Source organism: Epinephelus fuscoguttatus, linkage group LG8 (genome assembly GCF_011397635.1).
Source record: "Epinephelus fuscoguttatus linkage group LG8, E.fuscoguttatus.final_Chr_v1".
In the NCBI taxonomy this organism is placed as follows: Eukaryota; Metazoa; Chordata; class Actinopteri; order Perciformes; family Serranidae; genus Epinephelus; species Epinephelus fuscoguttatus.
Window position 1 is genome coordinate 5,415,860 of NC_064759.1, and position 24,426 is coordinate 5,440,285.

At 42.3% G+C, this 24,426-nt stretch overlaps 1 protein-coding gene across 1 annotated transcript; it reads left to right on the forward strand.

The window, feature by feature from the left end:
• The first annotated feature begins 324 nt into the window (after nt 1-324).
• mtx1a (metaxin 1a) lies at nt 325-22,722 on the forward strand. The gene is made up of 8 exons (XM_049582827.1): nt 325-430; nt 9,544-9,613; nt 9,725-9,804; nt 16,210-16,302; nt 16,404-16,586; nt 19,533-19,609; nt 20,355-20,512; nt 22,256-22,722. Exons 1-8 carry the CDS (start codon nt 350-352, stop codon nt 22,489-22,491), a joined length of 978 nt encoding a protein of 325 aa, XP_049438784.1. The 5' UTR covers nt 325-349; the 3' UTR covers nt 22,492-22,722.
• Nucleotides 22,723-24,426: the final 1,704 nt, after the last annotated feature.

Genomic DNA, 24,426 nt, shown 5'->3' on the forward strand with positions numbered 1-24,426 from the left:
GTAAAGTAACCTAATACGTTTACACTAAAAGTATTACTTTAACTGTAAAAGAATTACTTATACTCTTAACAGTAAAAGTAATCTAATACTTTTACAGGAAACGTATTCAAGGCTACTCGGTTACTTTTACTGTTAAAGTATTACATTCACTGGATTAAAATTTACGCCCTTAAAAGTATTACTCTAACAAAAGTAAAAGTAAAAAAAATAAATAAATAAACAAAATTATTACTTTTACTCGATTAAAATTTACTTTCATAAAGTATCTCTATGGATTTTATTCTGGTTGTCAACGGCAGCGGGACTCAACTTCCGCTTCCGGTGTGAGAGGTTATGGTCCCGGCTGAAGATGGCGGCCCCCGACGAGTTGTTTTGCTGGGAAGGAGACTGGGGTCTGCCGTCCGTCAGCACCGACTGTCTGGTGGTTCTGGTGAGTTTCCGTCCACAGCGAACCGAACCGGCTCACCGGCCGTCTCTCTGTGTCATTCACACACACAAACACGGGTTCAATCACACGGTAACTGCTGCTAGCGTTAGCATGCTAACGACTCAGTGAACGCCAGATTAACGGTAAACCGACAGAAACCGTTTCACCTGTCACTTCAGGGTAAATAGTCAGTGGAACTCTGCATTGATTAAACTAGTTATTGTTCTCTTTTACAGTAATATCGACCGTTTCAAACGTCACGTCCTCCTTGATGTGATGATGTCACAGGCAACGTGCAAAACGTTACTTGAGCTGCAACGATTGGACTAATCGATTATTCACAAATATACACATGTATCATATATTTACATCTATACTTGTCTTAATATCAATATGTGCATCAGATTCTTGACTATATGCACAGCTAAAAACTCTTTGTTTAATTTTCCCGTCATGCATTTTAAAGCACCTTCTGAAACAGTCTCAGTTTAATACTGATGCCACTATATGACCTATATCAGCAGACCAGACCATCAGAGAGGAGACTGTCTGCCTATATGGTTATACTTAAAGGTCCAGTGTGTAGGATTTGGGGGCTATATTGGCAGAAATAGAACATAATATAACAAGTAGGCTATGTTTTCTTTAGTGTATAATCACCTGGAAATATGAATAGTTGTGTTTTCGATACCTTAGAATCAGCCCTTTATATCTGCATAGTTAGCAGCCCCTCTGTGACGAGCACTGTCAGAAAAACACTATTGTTTGATAATAATCTTACTATATAATGACGAAAACTCTGTGTGTGTGTGTGTCTGTTCCATGTTTTTCTCCTCACTGACTTGGTCAATCCATGTGAAATTTGGCACAGTGGTAGAGGGTCATGGGAGGATGCCAATGAAGCAATATTACATCAATTGGCCAAAGGGGGGCGCTATAGCAACCGATTGAAATGTCAAACTTTGAATGGGCATATCTCATGCCCCGTATGTCGTAGAGACATGAAACTTTGCACAGAGATGCCTCTCCTCATGAGGAACACATTAGCCTCAAGAACCCATAACTTCCGCTTATATAGATTTTCCGCCATTTTGAATTTTTTGAAAAACACTTCAAATGGATCTCTTCCTAGGAAGTTTGAGCGATCTGCATGAAACTGGGTGAACATAATCTAGGGAGCAATATCTAAAGTTCCCTCTTGGCAAAAGTTGGAAAACTTCCTAAAACTGAGCTTCTATAAGGCAATGAATATTGCGGAGGGCGTGGCTCATCACATAAAGGTGTATAACATCTCAGGGGTTTCACCCATCACCACGCAACTTTGTAGGCATATGACCACACATAATCTGAGGGGACCCCTCCATTATTGACCCCATCAAACAAAATGGGGGCGCTAGAGAGCTCATTTCTTATCTAGGCCTAACTGCCATATGGATTTTTACTAAACTTGGTAGATATGTAGAACAGGATGCCTCAAGGTGACTAGGGATGCACCGAATATTCGGTAACCGAATATATTCGGCCGAATATTGTAAAAAAAACCCCACACATTCGGTATTCGGTGGAATAAGTTAAAAGCAAGGCCGAATAATAGCGGCGTGTTTTGATAACGCAATCAAACAGCGTGCCGTGACAAGCGGAGTAAAATGTCGGCAGTGTGGCGATCCGTCCCTCACTGCACTCGCATTGGCGACTAAAAATAGTTTTGAGCGAGCAAAATAGGCTTAAATCATTCAGCACGCTGTGCAAGCAGCCTACAGATTTCAACCAGCAGCAGAAACGAAAGGCGAATCCCACCGGTTGTGGGTTGAACGGGGGTCACAGACACAGACAGTAATGTATCCCTGTCAAATACGGCGGCCATCGTCTTACCGGCGACGGAGAATTCGGCTCCAATAATATCCTCTTCTTGGCGTGTGGACTGCCCGGAAGTACCTAAACAACCGAGCCAGCCGAACACAGGTATGTGACGTGTCAGAGGAGAAACAAGCCGTTCACGGCCCACAAACCTCACCGCACTTTAGGGACTGTTCTTTACTTATGAAGGGGGAGGAGGGTGGCTGGATGATAATTATATCATTTATTTATTTATTTATTTATTTTATTTTGATCCCCCCTATGTTAATCACTTATTGATGCTGTTTTTGAAGTATGAATAAGTCAATAACTAATTTATTCCATTGAAATATCATTGATGTATTATAGAAAAGTGATTTATCTTTTCATAAATGACAAAAGGCACATCTGCCTCATTTTCACTGTGGTATCGTGATACTACTTAGAATCATGATATTTTCATTGGTATCGTACAGTGGGATCCAATTTTGGTACCGTGACAACACTAATCTGGAGGGGGTTCATCTGCAAAAACTAATGAAAAGCTAAACAGTGGTATTCGGTATTGGGTACTCAGTATTCGGCCAAGCATTTAATATTATTCGGCTTCGGCCACGAATTTTCATTTCGGTGCATCCCTAAAGGTGAGTGGAGAAATTTAACTCTAATTGGCAACTGGGTGGCGCTATAACAACAGAAAAATGCTTAAAAATGGCTAAAATGCGACCGATCGCTGTCTCCCCCTGTGAACCAATGTTTTTTCTTTCTTCTAATTTTTGGTATGACTATTTGACTTTTTAAGAAAAAGCATGTTTGTCAATTCTTAAAGGCCATTTTAAAGCCAGTGTTGTCATGCGTCCTTAGTAACGTCTTCAAATAGTTTGCTTTATCTGACCCATCGTCCAAAAATCCTGTTCAGTTTGTTATCATGAATGACAATGAAAAGCATCATATTCTCTAATATAATAATCATGAAACCAGCAAAGGTTAAAATAAATTACTAAAACAATTATTCAGTTATCAAAATAGTTGCCAGTTAGTTGCTGTCAGTGAAGTAATTGCTGCAGCTCTAGTTTATTTCATTGCATGTTTTAATCAGATCAGACATGTAGCTTGTAATTGTTCATATGACCACCAGGTGGCACCACAGTAGCGTTAAACACCGTGCTGTTTGTCTGTTTCTCACTGTTTGACTTTGCTGTTTGTGTTTATCTTGACTTCCACTGGTTTATTTTCTGTCTAGCTGACGTGTTGACATGCTGCTCTGACTAAACACTTAAACATGCTCACTCTGTTGCTTTTCACACTGTTGTGTAAAAATGTTAGTACACTCAGTATGTGTGCTGGTCACAGAGAAATATGCCTCAATTGAGGTCTTTGTGCACACTGATTGATTATGTTACAGAAGTGACATCACAGAGTGTGTGAAGCAGGAGGCAGTCGAGGTGATTTTATTACAGACAGAGCAGACAAGAGGCAATAATGTAGCTGTAAATGTGAAATAAAGAAGCAGGATGAATGTAGCAGCTGTGGTTGGTGCTGTTAGTCCTGTTCATACTTTGGTTGATTGATCACAGTGATCAGTAATTTATCGGCTTGCTCCTAATTGCTCCTCTGCTCTTTGTATTGTATTGCATTGTTTGCATTATTGAAAGCAAAATTACCCCAAACTGACATCGTTATCGAGTATGGATCAGGGCTGTTCGTTTGTGATCATCAACAACTTTAGCTGTTTCTACTGCACCGCTATATGAGGCTGAAAACAGCGGAATTGTCCTTTAAGTGGAGACATTGGTTGTGGCTTGACCACCCAGAATGCTCTGCTGCTGCAGACAGACTGATGTGGTCCTGAGACTTTGGTGACAGTGTGGATAGGGTGATGCAGCCTGCAGACCCTGCTGAGGGCCGCAGTGCTCCGCTGAGTCATTAAACCTGATTGGAACATGTTTGTGTTGGAGGGAGATCTGAGCTCAGAGCAGCAGTGTACTCTGGGTAATGATGGAGCGGTTGGAAAACTGTCGCTGCCTGCTGGGAATCACACCGGTAGGTTTTCCAAAGTGCTGCAGGAACCACAGTCTGCTGCTGGTCTGGAAACGTCTCTGTATTGTATACTTAAAATCCTTTTTTTTGTTTGTTTGTTGAGGTTTGAGCTTCACTGTGCTGAATATAAATCAATTTAAAGAGATTCTTAAATCTGTTCTGTTGCAGCTCTGCATGCTGGTCTTTACAAAGTCGTAATTCCTTCTAACACAAATCTAATTAATCCGTATTATGTGGAAAAAGTATAGAGTGGAGGCGGGGCTTCAGGTGAAGTGAGAAAGTGAGAGTGACCTCATCATGATGGAGGAGCTGTTTCTGTTTCAGACGGACGGACAGACAGATGATGAGGTGAACTTTTCCTTTAGCTGTTGTTGTTGTTGTTGTTGTTGAGTCTCCAGCAGGAAGTGTGTTAAACTCTCAGAGTTATAATTAGACTCTCACAGCTGGACTGAGTGAGTCTGGACCTGTTGCATAACAGCGGGTTTGTGTCTGCTAACATGAAGGAAATGTTTCTGTGTCTGATTGAAAACATTTATTCACACTCAAGAAAGCCATTTCCCATTTCAGTGTTTATTCATATTTAGCACATAGATTATGAGTCGCATACATTTTATACTCGTACAGCTGTGTCGAGACTCTGAAGCTTGTTCTGGTTAACCACAGGACTCATAGAGAAGAGAAACATCTTGGTGAGCTTCTGGTCAAAGTAATGGTAGTAATGAGTTATCAGTGCCACAGAGGACGCTCTATTGTCAAGAAAAACAGATTAAAAGACGTGGTGATGCAATCCCATCAGCATATGCACTATCCATGGGCCTTATAAAATAATAGAAGAGCACAGTGACGTGACGTGTTGGTTTGTAGACTCCTGTTTTGAAACCTGGAGTTAGCCATTTCAGCCATCACCATCTTGGCTTTCTGGAGCCACAGGGGACCATATTTGGACGAGAGGGTGGAGCTGTGGAGAAGCTGAGGACGGACAGCCTGTCACTCAAAGCAACCCGCCCTCCAATATGTGTGACTTTGAGCTTTAATAAAATGTAACTGGATGACTTATATAAAAATGCAGCCCACGCAGTTGTCATGAATATTGGAATTAGCTACAGAGACCAAAACCATATTTTGTACCAGGCTTGCAACATGTTTATTGCAGCTGTAAAGTTGGGCACTTTAACATGGCGGTCTGTGGGGACTGACTTGCTCCTGGAGCCAGCCTCAAGTGGCCATTAGAGGAACTGCAGTTTTTGGTACTTCTTGTTGGCATTATTTTTCAGCCCGCAGGTTTCTGCTTGAAGAGTCTCCTGCCACAAAGTTTAAGAATAAGCACAGAGAAAATCAGCAGCAGCATTTGATTTCTACTGAGAGTGCAGCTCTTCGCCAGGCGGCCACCTTAGCTGTTCACACTCTACAAAGGTTCCATTCCAGCAGAAGCGCTGCAGCATGTCCCAGATGCTAATAAAGATCAATCAATCAATCAATTTTATTTATAAAGCCCAATATCACACATAACAATTTGCCTCACATGGCTTTACAGCATACAACATCCCTCTGTCCTTTGGACCTTCACAGCGGATAAGGAAAAACTCCCCAAAAAAAAACCTTTAATGGGGGAAAAAAACGGTAGAAACCTCAGGAAGAGCAACTGAGGAGGGATCCCTCTTCCAGGACGGACAGATGCGCTTCATCTATTTTTGTTGGAGCCATGGCGCTTTGCTCAGAGCTGAAAGAGCTTTCCTGCTAACAGGCACTCTATGAAACACAGGTACAATATCATTATAAGGATAAAGGTCCATTGTATCTATTCTTCCATGGTCCACCAGATAGAGATATAAAATATAATACTTTTAAATGTATGTAATAATCATTCACTGTGCAAAATAATAAAAAGCATGATGGCTGATTCTTATTGTTCATTTTGAAGCAGATGTCGGCTGATACCGATGACGTGCTGATATTATTCATCTTCATCTTCTAACCGCTTCATCCTCTTGAGGGTCGCGGGGGGGCTGGAGCCTATCCCAGCTACATCAGGCGAGAGGCAGGGTGCTGATATTATTGTGCATCCCTAATTTTGTTTAAAGATGCTTTAGGAGATGCTCTGTGAAGAGGGACGAGTCTTATTAGCCCTTTTTATATAGGAATTGTGCAAATTTGCAGGAAAGCCCAATCAGTCTTTTTTCAGCATTGGCAGTATAAAAACAAAATCAGGGAGTGCAGCAAAATGCCGCCTACCTACTTTTTTTTTTACAGAATGCGCCTTTTTCGGGGCAATGGGGGGCGTGAGCAAGTAACAAAACATGTAGCTCAGTGTGTGACGTAAACAGTGATGTGGGAGGGAAGCCGCGACTGGTCAGTCCTTCAGCGATTCTCTCGTAAGTCAGCCTGTTCTTCACCGTCCCCGTCATCTGACGGTTAATGGCCTCTTCGTTTGCGAGGACAAGGAGGGCGCGCGATTCCTTGTCTCCCCAGTTGCTCATCTTTACAGTGTCTGTCAGGTTTGTGTTTCCCTCTTGCTACTAGCTGCTCACTAATTCCTGCTATCAGCTGTTTCCTGTTTATCCACCGCCAGTGGCTCGCACGTGCAGCGTCATCAACAGCTCCTCCTACAAGTCATCAACAGCCCCTCCCGTTGCAGAAGGCCGCCTCGGTCTTTTTAAACCAAAAAGGTTCCGCCAATATGTCTACCCTACGAGGCGGAAAATTGGGCACCTCGGATCAACTCGCCATTCCAGCTCTGTGTGTATAAACGCTCGCACCTTGCCGGCAAAACGGCCCAACATTCGCAGAAAAAATGGCAGTGTAAAAGGGGCTATTTATATGCAAAGATTTGTACAGTGTCCTTGTGATTTAAATGTGAAAGTGCAATAAAAATATTTTGTCCTTAAAGAAAATGAATAATTGTAATAAATAATCACGATCTTAATACTGGTAAAAAAAAAATCATTATTATTTTGGCCATAATGTCCATCTCCATTACTCCTTATTGGTTCTGGTGCACTGCTTGACAACAGCATTAGTCCCCCTGTGGCACTGATTGGGTTGTTTCTTTTATGTTAACCAAGAACATAACCTGGTTGATTTCACAATGCCAGACACATCAGTCAAGTCAGTGGAGTGGGCAGAAAAAAACGTCTAGCACCTGGCAATTCTCCCCTGTCATGCTACACTGTTGGGACATCGATTAAATGGAAGTTTAAATCATTTAATTCCTCTTCTGTGGAAATGTCAATAATTCATATAGTGTCTGACTCATACAGTTTTATTCTCTGTTAACATTTATAGTATTGAATGAAATAATAAAAGCATCAATATAACAGCTGATTCATAACTTTGCAAAGGCAGATTTGTTTTTTCAGTTGACTTTACCAACACACGCACGCACGTGCACACACACACACACACGCACACACACACACACTTTCTCCCTCAGTCAGCTGTGTGTCTGTCGTGTGGAACAAACGTCTTCACGGCTGCAGATTTATGAGGAAATTCTTCCTCATTTTTTCTGGTTGTAAAAGTTGAACGAGTTTCTCGACTCAGAATGAAGCTTTTATTTTTTATTTGCAGAAGAACTGAGTCATTCCAACATTTACTCATTTATTCCAGTATCCAGCATGTACACTTCATACTGTATTCAATACGTACTCGTCGTTATAGTAGTTTTTTCTACCTTTAAGAAGTGAATGTACTTTTGCTGGTCAAACCTAACAAAGAGAGTCTATTTTAAACATTAATACATGACTGTGTTGACTGGTGGAGAGTAACTAAGTACTGTACTTAACTACAGTTTACACGTTCTTGTACTTTATCTTAGTATTACCATTTTATGCTACTTGGTATTTACTGCACTTCATCTTAGAGGGAAATATCATACTTTTTACTGCACTACATTTACCTGACAGATTTAGTTACTTTACAGATTCAGATTATTAATACAAAATATGATCAGCTAATATATGATGAAACATTCCAGCAGAGGGTGTGCTTTAACATCATTTGTGGTGCGACAGTGGTGCATTTCATGTGTTGTTTTGTTTACGTGTTGTGTAGTTGATGTGTGGTTGATGTGTTGTGTAGTTGATGCGTTGTGTAGTTGATGTGTGGTTGGCGTGTTGTTGTGTAGTTGTTGTGTAGTTGATGTGAGGTTGATGTGTAGTTGTCGTGTGGTTGATCAATCAATCAATCAATTTTATTTATAAAGCCCAAGACTGTTGTGTTATTGTTGTGTAGTTGACGTGTGGTTGTTGTGTTATTGTTGTGTAGTTGACGTGTGATTGTTGTGTTATTGTTGTGTAGTTGAGATGTGGTTGTTGTGTTACTGTTGTGTAATTGACGTGTGGTTGTTGTGTTATTGTTGTGTCGCTGGCGTGTGGTTGTTGTGTTATTGTTGTGTAATTGACGTGTGGTTGTTGTGTTATTGTTGTGTCGTTGAGATGTGGTTGTTGTGTGATTGTTGTGTAATTGACGTGTGGTTGTTGTGTTATTGTTGTGTCGTTGACGTGTGGTTGTTGTGTTATTGTTGTGTCGTTGACGTGTGGTTGTTGTGTTATTGTTGTGTAATTGACGTGTGGTTGTTGTGTTATTGTTGTGTCGTTGAGATGTGGTTGTTGTGTGATTGTTGTGTAATTGACGTGTGGTTGTTGTGTTATTGTTGTGTCGTTGACGTGTGGTTGTTGTGTTATTGTTGTGTAATTGACGTGTGGTTGTTGTGTTATTGTTGTGTCGTTGAGATGTGGTTGTTGTGTGATTGTTGTGTAATTGACGTGTGGTTGTTGTGTTATTGTTGTGTCGTTGAGATGTGGTTGTTGTGTAATTGACGTGTGGTTGTTGTGTGATTGTTGTGTAATTGACGTGTCGTTGTTGTGTTATTGTTGTGTTGTTGAGATGTGGTTGTTGTGTGATTGTTGTGTAATTGACGTGTGGTTGTTGTGTTATTGTTGTGTCGTTGACGTGTGGTTGTTGTGTTACTGTTGTGTAATTGACGTGTGGTTGTTGTGTTACTGTTGTGTAATTGATGTGTGGTTGTTGTGTTATTGTTGTGTAATTGACGTGTGGTTGTTGTGTTATTGTCGTATTGTTGACGTGTGGTTGTTGTGTTGTTGACGTGTGGTTGTTGTGTTGTTGACGTGTGGTTGTTGTGTTATTGTCGTGTTGTTGACGTGTGGTTGTTGTGTTGTTGACGTGTGGTTGTTGTGTTATTGTCGTGTTGTTGACGTGTGGTTGTGTCTGTCTCTGTGCAGGCCTACGCTCAGTTTGCAGGAGCTCCTCTCAAACTCAGAAAGATGTCGAACCCCTGGAGGAGTCCCAGCGGTGAGACGTCATCTACACACACATTAAATTTAGTTTCACTCAGAAACACCTGAAGAAGAAACTTGTTGTTGTTGTTGTTGTTGTTAATGTTGTTTGTTTCTTCTTTCACAGGATCACTTCCTACTCTGAGGACCAATCAGAAAGAGACTCTGTCCAGGCCCTCTGACATCATCATCCACCTCAGAAAACAGGTAATCACCTCCTTCCCAGCATGCATCAGGGCTGATACACACACCACAGTATATCGTTAATCCTTCAGTCAAACTGTTGATGAATAAAAATCAGATTTCAATAATCAGTTTAGTATTATAGATATTTATGGATCTTTTCAGCTGTGGATCAGACAGATTCCAGAATATTATTTGTGAACTGATCAGATGAGGCAAAAATATAATTCTGAATTATTACATGTCACAATTTTCTATTGTTATTTTTTTAAAGTAAAATTGAGTCACACAGACTGTGGTGATGTCATGTTTCGTACGTGCAGAAATGATGTCACCCATGAACACACAGTTAGTCGCGCGTGTGTGTGTGTGTGTGTGTGCTCTGCAGCCGACTGGAAAAACTCATTTAACAACAGGAAGCTGCAGCCAGAGACACATTCCTTCAGAGCTGATAGTTCTCATAAAGCTCAGCTGTAAACTGAACTACTACGACTCCACTGCAGAACTCTGATGGATGTGACAACATATTACATACAGAATATGAACTTGAATTTCTCCAGATTTTTCACAAACACTTGGACTCAGCGATGAACTGATTAGATTTTGGTGGTGAAAGCTCAAAGGTCAATGTTACTTAACTCAACTCAAGAATTCTGATGCTAATTATGACACATTTTCACACAGATGTCTGATAGGATGAAGTGATGACACTTTATATTCAAAAGGTCAAAGGTGAACTTCACTGGAATATATTGATGTTCTGCAAAAACACTTTTCTGGCCATTATTCAACGTCATATATCAGGAACAGAAGGGGAGACATTTGGTCAGATACTGAAGTGGTGACTCTAATTTTGCCCACTTTGCCCACTCTCATTGTATAGATCTTCTGTGCTGTCGGGGGGAAGATGCATGTGAAGCATCCATGTTGTCACAGACATGGATGTAAACTTTAAGTGCAACTTGACTGGTGTGCAGAGGCATACAACCACCAGGCAGTAATTCTAGTTTCCGATAGTTGCACATTACAAAACAGTGATATCAAACTCGTGCGTCTACGCTGCTGGAAACCTGCTACAAGAGGGACTCGTGATGTAGAGGAAGAAACGGGCCACAGCGTAGCTTCATTTCAAGAAAAAGAAAGAAGATATACTTTATTAATCCCTGAGGGGAAATTCATTTTTACACAGGCCCAAAATACTCACATGTACAAACAGGACCTATACATGCATCAAATGGAGAGATTTCAGAGCGAGAGGGCTGCTTTGGACAGGCGCCCTGAGCAGTTGAAGGTTCAGTGCCTTGCTCAAGGGCACCTAGACAGTGCCCAAGAGGCAAACCGGCACCGTACAGGGATTGAACCGGTTACCCTCCAGTTCCCAAGAGAGATGACAGCAGCTGTTTGTAATGTCTGTAAAATGATCGTTTCAAGTGAGGGTGGAAACAGCAGCACTGTGCTGAAACATCCTTCGACGCAACATGGGCTGAAATACCAGGAACGTCATGTGTTTCACATTGTACGCACGAGTGCCACTGCTTCCCGACTGAGCAGCACATCCATTACAGCTATGTTACACAAACATTAGCACCACGCAGGCATGCTGAGCAGATTTTTTCTTTGACCAAGAAAACCAATGAAAACAAATGCAGCACAAATCAGGGTTTACGCTAGACTTTTTTTTTTTATAGCTGTTATCCTGTTGGTCATTAATATCCCAAAATCTGGTCTAGTATAAATTTAGTTGTCGTGGCAACATATCTTATAGATCACATGTTAATAGGCTATTTAGTATGATATTAATAAATATATTTATTTATGTGGCATATTTCCCACTGATCATTTCCCCATTGATTTTTTTCATCTGCAAGACAAGCACATGTGATACTGGCCAGAAGTCTGACGTAAACTCTGGTACAAATATTCTTTATTTCATGCCTCATGGAATATGAGCGAAGGAAGCGTCTTGCTGTGTTGAGGTTGAAAGCCTGTGTAGACCTGCTTTTTTCCACATAGAAAATAGATCAGGAATCAGTAAGACAATCTGTAAAAAAAAAAACAAAAAAAAAAAACAGGCCGATAAGCAGAATCAATGATGGCATTGGTATCTATAAAATCTTTTAAGTCCCCGTCCCACCATTTACATCAGTATTTAGACCCTTTGCTGTGTCACTTGACTGGAGTCGACCTGAATTGATTGAACATACTTTAAAAAGACACACACCTGAGTATAAAAGGTCCCAAAATCCACACTGCATGTCAGGACAGAACTCAAGCCATTCTTTCTTTATTGGATCCCCATTAGCACCAGCATAAGCACTGGCTACTCCTCCTGGGGTCCACACACATACAGTCACGGACACACTATCACGGACAAACACAGCAAGCAAAACGCCTCATCTTGTTGTTTTAACATCAAGTGAAGAAAAGAATCAAAGTTGTGATGCATTTAACAAACACAGAATTAAACATCAATCACAGTTCCTAAGACCTCGTAGCAGACTTGACATTTTTATCTTCATACAAATAACTACTAATTCTATATGCCTCTTTATAGCCTTCACCGACTGGCCTTGAATTATATATTTAGTCACCAACCCCGAGGCATTCGCAGGCCAGACAAGATACTTAATCCCGGCAGTGTGTCCTGGGTCTGCCCCGGGGCCTCCTATCAGTGGGTTGTACCCAGAACACCTCTAACGGAAGGCGCCCAGGATGATCCTGATCAGATGCCCGAACCACCTCAACTGACCCCTTTTGATGCCAAGGAGCAGCGACTCTACTCCGAGCTCCCTCCAGATATCCGAGTTCCTTACCCGAACTCTAAGGCTGAGCCTGGCCGCCCTTGGGAAGAGTCTCATTTCGACTGCTTGTTTCTGCAACCTCAGGTCATGAGGTCATGGAAAACTTTGAACCAGTCCTTAATGTTCTTGTGATTGATATACACTGGCAGTGAATTCCACCTGACTGTGGCTCTGTACTGTTTCTGTGACATGCATGTTTTCATATTTGGTAGCCTGATAATTGTGTTGAGCAAACTGAAAGAATAACCTTTCACATAATATCTTTGGATCTCTGTCTTACTGGTAGCCAGCCATGGATGATGATAATAATAAAATTGCGGTGAGGCGTAGATCAGGGCATGGTATAAAACTATTTTTGAAGTTTTGAGTGTTCCCAGGAGCACAGTGACCTAATTGTGAAATCTAAGAAGTGTGGAACCACCAGGACTCTTCCCAGAGTTGGCCGTCTGGCATTTCTGAGTAACCAGGAAAGAAGAGGCTCAGCCAGGAAGAACCCAACAGTTACTTTAAAGGAGGTTCAGAGGGATGACCGTCTCAGCAGGACTCCATCTCTTGAGTCTTCATGGCAGAGTGGCTAGACGGAAGTTTGTAGAGCAGGATCAGACTGTATCCAGTAAATACTTCCAAAGAATATTTTCGTTACAGAATCTGTGTCACCATGTTCATCCTCTATGTTTTCTTACTGAGAGCTGAACAGAGCTTTGTGAGTTAGTCAGGACCTGTTCAGACCTTTATGTTCATGTCTTTCTCTCAGAAATCTGTTCTGCATTTGTAGAGGAAGAATCAAGGTGTGAGAGATGAGTCCGTAACACCCAACTCTCTGTGTTTGAGTCTTTTCTTCATGACCTTCAGCTGCAGTTTCCCTTCATCTCTGAGCCTCCGCCTGCGTTCAGCAGCTAACAGGCAGCTGGAACACATTACCCAGCATGGTCGGTGCCTCCACGCTGCGGTAGGTTGGTCAGAAACCACAACGACAGGAGAGCTGCTGAAGAAGCTCAGAGGAGAAAACTGCTGGCTTCACATTTAACTCCCATTAATTCACACTTCACACTTCTGTTTCTGAGGATTCTTCTTTTCCAGTCAAACTTCAGTCAGCTCTCAGCTGAACTTAATCAATCTGCACTTTTATTCAGGGAGGATCTTAAAAACAGGCCAGATTCCTGCTTCTCAGAGGATGAATTCTGATGACTTTGGGCACCATTTCACATTTCCTCTGGCATCGCCTGGTGAAACTTTTCAACTTGCTCAATAAAAGCCTGAGTGGAAACACCAAAAATGTCAGAGAAATCTCTCAATGAAAAGTTTATACCCTTGGGGGAGGTGGAAAAGTTGGTGTACTGTAAAAGGTAGCAACCAGGTGACTATTAGTGCTATGGAAACGGATTTAGTGAATAAATGAAGACCTCAAGACGATCATGATGTCCCGTCTCTGCAAGCTTTCTCTCTGTTATCTCTGGAGACTTTTAACACACATGTATGCAGACAGGGCTGTTAGCAGAACTCCTCCAAAAGCACATATTAATTGTTCAAAACTCTGTTTCTGTTGTCCTGTGTGTGCTCTCCATTATCATACATCCATTGTGTTCCTTTGTACGAGGTTTTTTAAATTGTGTTCTTTTAAATACGTCATATCATTGCACCGCCTTCTTCTGCAGTGGCACCTGACTGGAGAGTTAGTTTCAGCTACAATAACCTTATATTTTAAGGTTCATAAAATAGACCTGAATTCATGTACATGTAGGATATTAATAAAGACATTCCTGTGATCTTAAATTGTAATGTCTGCTGTCAAATGACCACCTGTAGCTCCCGAGGACTCACTACATTAAAATTCTTGAATTATGGCCAAAAACATGTTTTGTGAGGTCACAATGACCTTCATCTCTTATCACCAAATTCTAATGAGTTCATTCTTCAGTCCAAGTGGATGTTTGTGTCAAATTTGAAGAAATTCCCTCAAGGTGTTCTGGAGATACCGCTTTCACGAGAATGAGACAGATGCAAGGTCACAGTGACCTTTGACCACCAAAATCTAATCAGATCATCGTTGAGTCCAAGTGGATGTTTGTGCCAAATTCGAGAAAATTCCCTCATGGCATTCTTGAGATACCACGTTTATGAGAATGGTACAGACTGATGGACAACTAGGCCTGTCACGATAACAAATTTTGCTGGGCGATTAATTGCGTCAGAAATTATTGCGATAAGCGATAATATTGCGTAATATTGTGCTTTTAAGGCCATTTTTATTATTGTTGTTGTTTAGATCATTTTTCAAACTTATGTAGTGATAATAAAGGCATAATGATGCAGGTACACCCTTTTAAAGAGAAATAAACATTTATTTAACAAGAATATTTAGGACTGCAAAAAGAAAATTTAAATGTCCAAAATATCAAAATAAATAAGTAAATACAAAAAAATAGACTCCAAATTACTGGGCTCCCCTCTGTCATTTGGTTTTAGTCCAAAGCACTCCCACACAGGGGCCGTGGCATTTGGTTTAGGAACAAGTTCCTTGTCTTTCCCTTACGCTCAACTCTTTTTTTTTTTTTTTTCTCCGCCTCGTCTCCCCCTCACGAAGATTGCAGTGTGTGTGTGTGTGTGTGTGTGTGTGTGTGTGTGTGTGTGTGTGTGGCCCATAGCCCCGCCTCCCCCACAGAGACAAAGACACTCAATGACAAGAGCTTTCCCCTCCGTTCATTATGCTAATGAACCAACTCACCTGGCTGCCAGACGATGCACGGCAGTGAACGCTCTTAATCGCGGCTGGAAAAGTTACTGTCTCCCTTTTAATTTACGGTGCAGTTAACCGACTTATCGCATATCGCGACAGGCCTACAGACAATCTGAAAGCATAATGCCTCCAGCTGTGGCTATCACTGGTGCAGAGGCATCAAAATACTAAAATCTAATTTTAATTTTGATTCCATGTCCTGATTTCATTCTTGTTTCACAGAAAATGAACCCTGTGACCTTTCCTCTTGTGCCATCCTTAAGACAAACAAAACACTTGTAGTCTAATAGGACTAAATGTGCACAATGTACAGCTGCACTTTGGCTCCGTCACAGTTTAAATGTCCACTGAAACATTTCAGAAGCTCCTGATGAGGGAAAAATAGGGAGTGCTGCACTGGGTTAAGGCCCTATGTAGTTTGTTGTAAAAAACAATCTTGCTTTTCAAGGATGGGGCAAATAATATAAAGATAAAAAACTACGACTACAGTCAGCATGTTCAGGGTCACCTTCACCTTGTTGAAGACCCTCTAGTCTAAACACGTTGGTTTATCCATGTATTAATAAAGGATTTCTAACTACAGTCAGAGTGCCTCGGATGCATTTTTGGACTGCCTGCCTGTACTATGGACTTTTACACTGAGTGAGCTGACGGTCGTTGTTTCAGAAGCTCCTGTCCTTCAGCAGAGACACTTTGAGTTTAGACGTGGTGTGAACTGGTTCCTTTGAAACACTGACACCTTCACTCAGGTATCTCTGTCAGCCCGTTTATAGAAGTTTTGATCACCTGCTGCAACATGTGACACCGGGAGCAGCAGGTCTGTGTGTTCTCCTGTTGCTGTGTTTTCTTTAAGCGTCAGGAGGTTTTAAAAATCTGATGTGTGTTTTCCAGAAATACAATGCAGACTACGATCTGTCGGCCAAGGAGGGAGCTGACAGTCTGGCCTTCATCTCTCTGCTGGAGGAGAAACTCAAACCTGCTCTGGTGAGAAACAGACACACTCTTAGGTCCATGAAACATGAATTTATTAACAGAAACAGAAACTCTGCTGCGCACATGTTGAGGATGGATTTTGTCCATCGTAGATCTACACGTTCTGGATCGAGCCGAAGAACTACGTGGATGTGACTCGCCGCTGGTACGCAGAGCACATGCCTTTCCCTCTGAACTTCTTCCTGCCGGGGCGGATGCAACGTAGTCAGCTGGAAAAACTGCGACTGTTGCGTGGAGACGAGAGCCTGGAGGCTGGAGAGGAGCTGGAGAAGGAGGTGAGGACGCGGCAGGAAAGTTCACCTCTCAAGTGTGTTTGTAAGAGTTTCCATTCTGGATTTATGCAGCGACCTGAGAAACATTTAAGTGCTGAAAATTAAACTGTCTTGAGACTTAGTGAATTGTTGTGTCTGAGAAGCACTTGTTCCTTTGTGTTTGTCTGAGTTTCTTGAGACGGAAACAATGTGACTTTAATCTGCTGCAGTAACATCATCAACATGCAGCAGCTCAACATTTTTCCAGCTCGTTCAGGGATCTCCATGTTTCCATGTGTTCAGGCTACTTGAAGTGGTTTGGAACGATTTACAGTGAAAGGAAAAATGTTTCTGTAGGAAAATTGCAGTTATGGAACGATGTGTGGAAATAGGTCAGAGGTCAGAGGAAGGTGGTTAAAGAACAATTTGTTCCTGTCAGCATGAAAACTTTACAGGAATGAAGAAAAAGTCAGGTTGGCATTGATGTGTTTTCTGAAATGTTTCTGTCCATGGTGACTTAGTTTTAGACACTTTGAGCTCAGGAAAAAAAAATGAAACAGTTTTCAGCTGCTTCTTCAGAAGCAGAAACCAGCTGTGGAACTAATCGGGTTAAAGGAAACATCCAGTGATGGATGATGTCAGTGAAGTGGTCCCTTTAACAGCTACTGAATCACAGATTGTTATGACGTTCTGAGGATTCTTCTTCATGTGTTTGGTGATTTTTCTCTCTTTGCTGCCATCAGGATGAGTAATCCACCACACCAACCTTTAGTCTCTGAAGAGATACATTCCCAGAATCAAGGGGGTGTGTCCACCAAAGCTTTTTATCATATTTGTTTTATTCTTTTTCAATGGGAGTGCTGCATATTTACACTAAGGGTGTGAATTCTGTGCTGAGTGCTGCATGTTTGGTGTTATAAGAGTTGAAAAATGTTACGTTGGGTAAATGCTGCACTCGTCACTGTCACTTTTTACCCAGCCATCGAAACAGTGGAGGAGGGGTGGGACAATAAACCAACCACAAAGACTATTACCCCTTTCCACGAAAATTAGCATGTGGACACGGGTTCATTAAACACAAGAAAACCTGCTAAAAATAAGCTATAGACTCCTTCCCCCTCACCCAATAGATAAGAGTTATGTGTTAGTAAATGGTGAGTAAACAGTGAAAAGCAGCATGTAGGCCTGTAACTGTGGTTACATCGTCTTATACATCTCTTACTTATTCAAACTTGATGCAGACACATTTGGATTGACATTCGAGCGCTGCTCGGGCGGAGACGGATGGTAGTTCATGGTGACGCATCATTGCAGCTTGCCGGTAAAGGGGCTGGGTGTTGTGTTTCCTCCTGTGCTGATCCAAGCTGATAAATTCCCATGACTGCTGCAGAGTCATTTTACCCGGGCACGAAGGCTGATTGTAACCCTTCCCATTACATACAAAAGCCAGATGTTTGCAGGTGTTAGGCCCCAATCACACAGAAAGCGCTCAGTTTGTTGGGCACAGGGAAACAAAGATCTGCGTGGTACATGAGACCCTAAAAAAGAGGGTGGATCATGGCGAGCACCACCAGTTGGTCCAGGAGCTTCGCCTCCACGCCTGCTGTTTTCCATTGAGATCGTAGTAACTGCGGTTTCTAAAATCATATAGCTCTGGGTATCCAGCAACAGCTACCACCAGTTTCTCCTCCATTGTTAACCAACTGTAAACTAGCTGTAATGACCACCACAAAAGGCCCGCCTCTCTTTTTCAACTTAAGGAGTTCAATCAATTTCAATCAATCAGTTTTATTTATAAAGCCCAATATCACAAATCACAATCTGCCTCAGTTCAGAGTGCTCCCAGAAAAATGTCACGTTCCTAGAGCACAGAAACACAAGGCGCGTAGCGACACAAAAACAGCGAGCAAAAAGCTTCATTCTCATCAAAAACAATTACAGAAAGCCACCTTCGGCTGCTAAAACACTTTCTGTGTGATCAAGGCCTGAGTGGGTTTTTTTGTGCAGTGGGAAAGGGGCTCAACTATCACATCGCTGAACAACAAAAACAGTGGAGGAGAAATTGATACTGAACCCACACAGACCAGCGGTCCATCCTCTCTCCCTTCGTGCTTCAGCCTTCATCCACAGCAAGTACTCTACCTTGTGTCAACATTTTTACTTCCAAGGATATTCTTCATCATAGCAACCAGACACACTCACAGCCTCTCATCTGAAAATATGCTGCTCCTCCAAAGCGCACTCAAGCGCTTCCAGCTGGGTGTTTCCTGAGGAGTGACTGGCATTTTCAGCTGGGTAAAAAAACACTTTGGTGGACACAAAACACGCAGCAGCAGGATTTTCATGGTATTAGTTGTAAACTAGTACAGTGCCATTCAATACTTGCCTGTTAGGAATAGGCTGATTGCTCGGCCTCCAGTATTGCTTGCTTCCTGAGCAAAACGTACCTGCCAAGTGTGAAGTCAATCGGGTGAACAGTTGTCAAGAAACTCGATAGACTGACAGACAAACGGAGAGAGTCCTTTCATTTTAATTAGATGCTCACAACAGAGCAGTAGTTCACAAACCTTCTAAAACCACAGTAGTGCTTTCTTGTCATGGCCGCCCATGCCTCAGTTTTGGGATAAAGCTGCCTCTCTCCATGGAAAGCAGTACGTAGTTATGCTTTCATTGTCCAGTCTCATTTGATTTGTCGTGGGCGTCTCAGACAGTAGAAGTAAAAAACATTTACCAAAGTTGCCACTGGGCCAAATGTTACCTCAGTCCCTAGCAGGAGGATTGTGTCTCTCTTTGACACTTGCACTACTCTCTGTTTATAAAGAAAAAACAACAAAAACAGAACAGATCCTCCGGCATTATTATTTGTTCCGCTGCACTGAATTCACACCGAACCATGACTCCTGTGTACCATTACATCTCTCTACAGATCTCTATTGAAGACAAACATTAAAATGTTGTTGTGTTTTTCAGTTGTACCGTGATGCTGCAGAGTGCATGAACCTGCTCTCCCAACGACTCGGCTCACACAAGTTCTTCTTTGGGGACTCGTAAGTTCATCCAGTTTATAATGAAGAAAGGGTCAAACATGTTGAAGGTTCTCATTCATCCAGCAGAATACGTGCAGGCAGCTGGACTGTGCGATATGCCCCCTTTTAACTTGTTAGTATTGGACCTTTTTCCCGATGTCCTATTATGTCACAGACCAAACAACTGACAAACATGTTAGCTACAGTTAGCTAGCAACAAACTGGTATCATAGTGGACAACTTTGCAGCTCTGTACGAGGAGACGCAGCATGAACTTTGTCTCCTCGTCCGTCCAAAAATGCACCACTCTGAATGTAGATTTCACCATGTTGTTACCAGCTTCTTCGTCTGTTGCGCAGTTAATGCCATTCGACTTCTTGGTCAAAGCTTGGGGCGGAAACTGTGGAGCATGCCCAGAGCACCTATGCCAGTTTGGGTCTGATTGACCCCCAGTCGCATTCTCTGGGTGTGTTAGTCCGACTTTGAGAAATTCAATTTAGTACAATTTCATTTAGACTAACACGTTTTCATGTATTTTAAAAGTCAGGTTTTAGTTGGACTGACACAATAATGTCACTCTAACAATCATCACACGATTGGTCACTGAAGAGGCTTTTTGAATGAAATGTCCAGGTTGTCTTTGACTCAGCACCTTTTATATTTAAGAGATATCTCGTCTAACTGTTTCTGGATATTGCTATAGAAAGTGTGACTCATGAAAGAGACCATAAAACAATATAAAACTGAACCTTCTGTGACTCTGCAGGCCCTCGTCTCTTGATGCCTACGTGTTCGGTCACTTGGCGCCCATCTTGAAGTCCAAACTGCCCAACGGGAAACTGCAGCAGCATCTGAAGTCTCTGGACAACCTGTGCAACTTCTGCAGCAACATCCTGCTGCTCTACTTCCCCCGAGACGGCAGAGGTGAGACCACACACCTGACTTTAGATCAGCTGAACTTCCCTCCAACATGTTCTCATCGTTTACTTCCATGAGGTTTATATGACATCACCGAATGACATCGTATCAACAGATTGTCTCATTGTTTGTTTGAAGGAGGGAAACTGTGTGAAAAGATTACTGAGCTTATGAAGTGTTTATAGACCCTTTTAGATTGTAAACGATGATGTACGTAAGGGTGTGCACACAGTTTGGCAAAGTAAGTGTTGCAAAGTGCAAAATCTTGTCAAGCAGTGCAGGGGCACCACCAAAGATCACGAGTGCTACCTAAACAACAGGTGGTGACCGACTTCCAGATCCGTGTGCTGTTAGTGAGTGTGTAGAAGACATAAGTAAGTGGCCCAATATTCAGTCACCAGATAGATGCATGTATTTGGTGGAATAAACTAACGATAGCGTGTACACCAGATGTTTACAATACATTATGAGGTTGTGTACAGAATGTCAGAGACCATGACATGGACTTAGTTTTGTGTTTTGTAATCAGAAATCCTCCCCAGCTAAAGTTCGTTAGTTTGTTAGCTTAAGGCAAAACAGGACTCTCTACCACAGGGCTGTAGGCTACACTGGAGTCTTAAACTATCGTCTTGTTTTGTTATTGGGAGCCAGAATAGAAGAAGTCATGGCTCAAAACCAGCCGTCTAAAACAATCCAACAGAACTTGCTAGCTAGCGCTAGCTAATGTCTGTGGAGAATTGTATTGCCTCCAGCTAAGCTCCGCCCACCAAAAAAGTTCATACTGTTTACAAACAGTAAAGGGGTCTGCAATTCACAAATAAAAAACTGGTACCTGCATTATTGTTTTGTGTTGTCATGCAAATATGAATTCTGCTTCTGTTTTACTGTAAAGGTGCTGACACACCAAACCGACATCAAAGAACTAGCGGCAACGAAAGCCAACTGTTACTTCATCTATGTCGTCTCACGTCGCCCTGTGTCAGTTGCATTTGAACACACCACACGGACTACATCCGACGGCCAAGCAGCACGTACGTTGTGCGTACGCGTGAGAGAAAGCGGAGTGACAGAGTGGTACATCCTGTCAGCCGAGGGGTTTCCTATCTGTGCAGCCGAGCACCGCAGCACCTCCACGGACTATTACATCCAGACGGTCCCAGTGTTTCCTCCGCAGGCTCCACTTCACTCAGCTGCCCGATAAACCCGCTGCTTCTTCCCACTTTAACCTGAATAACAAACCAGGGCTCGGTGCTCTGGTTGGATCCAAACGGAGAGCCGGGGCTAGCTCAGAGACTAGCAGAGGCTAACTGGCTGTGCTTCCCTCCAGTCATGCTGCGGCTAACGCTCCGCCAGCTGCTTCCAGCTAGCCCCAGTTTGTTATTCAGGTTAAAGTGGGAAGAAACAGTGGATCTGTGGGGCAGCTGAGTGAAGTGGAGCCTGAGGAGGAAGCACTGGTTAGCCCCGGTTTCACTACAGGCAGATTCTCTCGCTACAGGGTCGAGGAAATAAAACCTGAACAGCCAATCAGAGTGATCTCTCTCACCCACAAGCTCCGCTGCCAATTCAACATGCTCAATCAGCCGAAAAGCCGCCGACGCCGAAGTGCCGGCAGTGCGGGACACACCGCAAAAACTAGGGCGGCAGACGCTCACCAACGGCCCGACTTTGGTCAATGTCAGGGCCTTAACACCAGAATTTTTTAATGAGAATATTAAACGTTTCACTGACATCCTCCACTTTGTCTTTCAGAGAGCTACAGTCAGAAAACATCCTCTACGACACATTCTGAAGGCGGAGACTTTGATAATGTCCCCAACAAGCGCAGGAAGCAGCTGCTGTCAGCTCTGGTGGCTCTGGGCGCCATGCTGAGCTACGCCCTGCTGACCGGCATTGTGTCCATCCAACACATCCAGCAGGAGGCGCTGGAGGAGCCGCCCGACCTGCAACCTATGGGATCTCACGACGAGGACGAGGGAGACGGCTGAGGAGATGCAGCGTCCAAACAGAGCCATCATGGGACTTAATGGATGGAAGTAAATGTTAAAGGAAGTAATTAGTCGTATCTCACCCTGAAGAGTTTTACTGTCACCAAAGAAAAGTGTCGGTATTATTAAAAAAAATAAGAGTCACCAACACGTCAAGGAGCCTTTCAGTGGACAGGAAGTGGACGTTGGTGGTTTTCTGTACAGAAATTAATTAAAAGATAATTCTCTGGATATTTTATGTGAGTTACTTTTTTTTTTGTTTGTTTTTTACTTTTTTTAAACTAACTGATCTTTTAAGAAGAAACATGGATTGGCCTTTTCCTTAAAAAATAAATTAATTATGATTTGGTTTTTATGTTTTTTTTTTTATTAAAGACATTCTCTGAAAATAAATAAAATATTTAAAATAAAACTAGATTAAAATATTTAATCAACATAGTATACATATAAATCAATATTTCTATGTCTTTCTTTACATATCTATATGTATGTAGATAGACAGATGGACATCAGGGAACTAAAGGGAAACAGTGGAACATTTGGGAACCAAATGACAGTGGGGCACTGGGGAACTAAAATGAATACTAGGCATTTGGGATCGTAAAAAAGTGTGGCCTGTTGGGAACTAAAATGATTACATATGTTTAGAAACTTAAACAAGCTGGGGATGCTCAGGAACTAAAATGAAGGTTCAGGGTGTTTGGAAACTAAAATGAGTAAAGGGCATATGGTAACTAAAATGAGCATGGGCAATTTGGGAACTAAAATTAATGTTGGCTACTTGGGAAATGATTCTGGGACTTTTGATATCTAAAATTAGTGCAGGGCCTTGGACAGGATAAGGATTGAGCAGAGTTTGGAGACTAAAATGAGTATGAGGCATTCAGAACTAAAATGACTATGGGGCTTTTGGGAACTACAATGAGTACAAAGCATTGCAGGAACTATAATGAGCGTGAGGCATTAGGAACTAAATGAATGTGGCCCGTTAAGGAAATGATTGTAGGACGCTTGGTAATTAAAATGAGTACGAGGACTTTGGGAACTGAAATAAGTGTGGACATATGGGAATTACAATGACGATAGGGCATTCAGGAATTAAAATGAGAATGGGTGTTGGGGAACTAAAATGAGTAAAGGGTGTTAGGGAATTGATATGAGGAAGGGGCATTTGGGAATTTAAATATGGGGCATTCAGGACCTGAAATGAGTAAGGGGTGTTCGGGAACTAAAAATAGTATGAGACTTTCAGGAACTAAAATGACTGGGGCGTTTAGGAATGAAAATGAGTACAGGGCTTTGCAGGACTATAATGAGCATGGGGCATTTAGGAACTAAATAAATGCGGGCCATTAAGGGAATAATTGCAGGATGCTTGGTAACTAACATGAGTAAGTGGTGTTTGGGAACTAAAATGAGAAAGGGGCATTTGGGAACTACAATGAGTTTGGGGTGTTCAGGAACTAAAATAACTATGGGGCATTTGGGAACTAAAATTAGTATGAGCATTTTGGAACTAAAATGAGTACAGGGTGTTAGAGAACTGAAATGAGGAAGGGGCATTTGGGAACTAAAATGAGTATGGGCTGTTCAGGAACTAAAATGAGCAAAGGACGTTTGGGAACCAAAATGAGGAAGGGACGTTTGGGAACCAAATTGAGTACAGGATTTCCAGTAACAGAAATGAGCGTCGGGCATTTAGGAACTTCAGGAATCTTGTGTGGTGTGTTGTGTAAGACGCCCAGTGCAGAATCTGGGACACTTCTACGCCAAGTTTGGTAATTGTTACAAAGCAGACAACCTGCCTGGGGGCCCCAGCTGGGGTTAAGGGCCTTAACTTAAGGGCCCCTCAGTGGTGGTAAAGGAAGGAGGGGGAGATATTTCTTCACTCAGATTGATGGTGCTGGTCCAGGACATTGTTCCAGCCTCACTTCT

Bases quoted from the DNA above. Each gene is read 5' to 3' on its own strand.
- mtx1a (XM_049582827.1), top strand. From the start codon at position 350: ATGGCGGCCCCCGACGAGTTGTTTTGCTGGGAAGGAGACTGGGGTCTG. The intron at 9,805-16,209 runs GTAATCACCTCC...TGTGTTTTCCAG, and splicing joins TCATCCACCTCAGAAAACAG to AAATACAATGCAGACTACGA. The intron at 16,303-16,403 runs GTGAGAAACAGA...TGTCCATCGTAG, and splicing joins AGAAACTCAAACCTGCTCTG to ATCTACACGTTCTGGATCGA.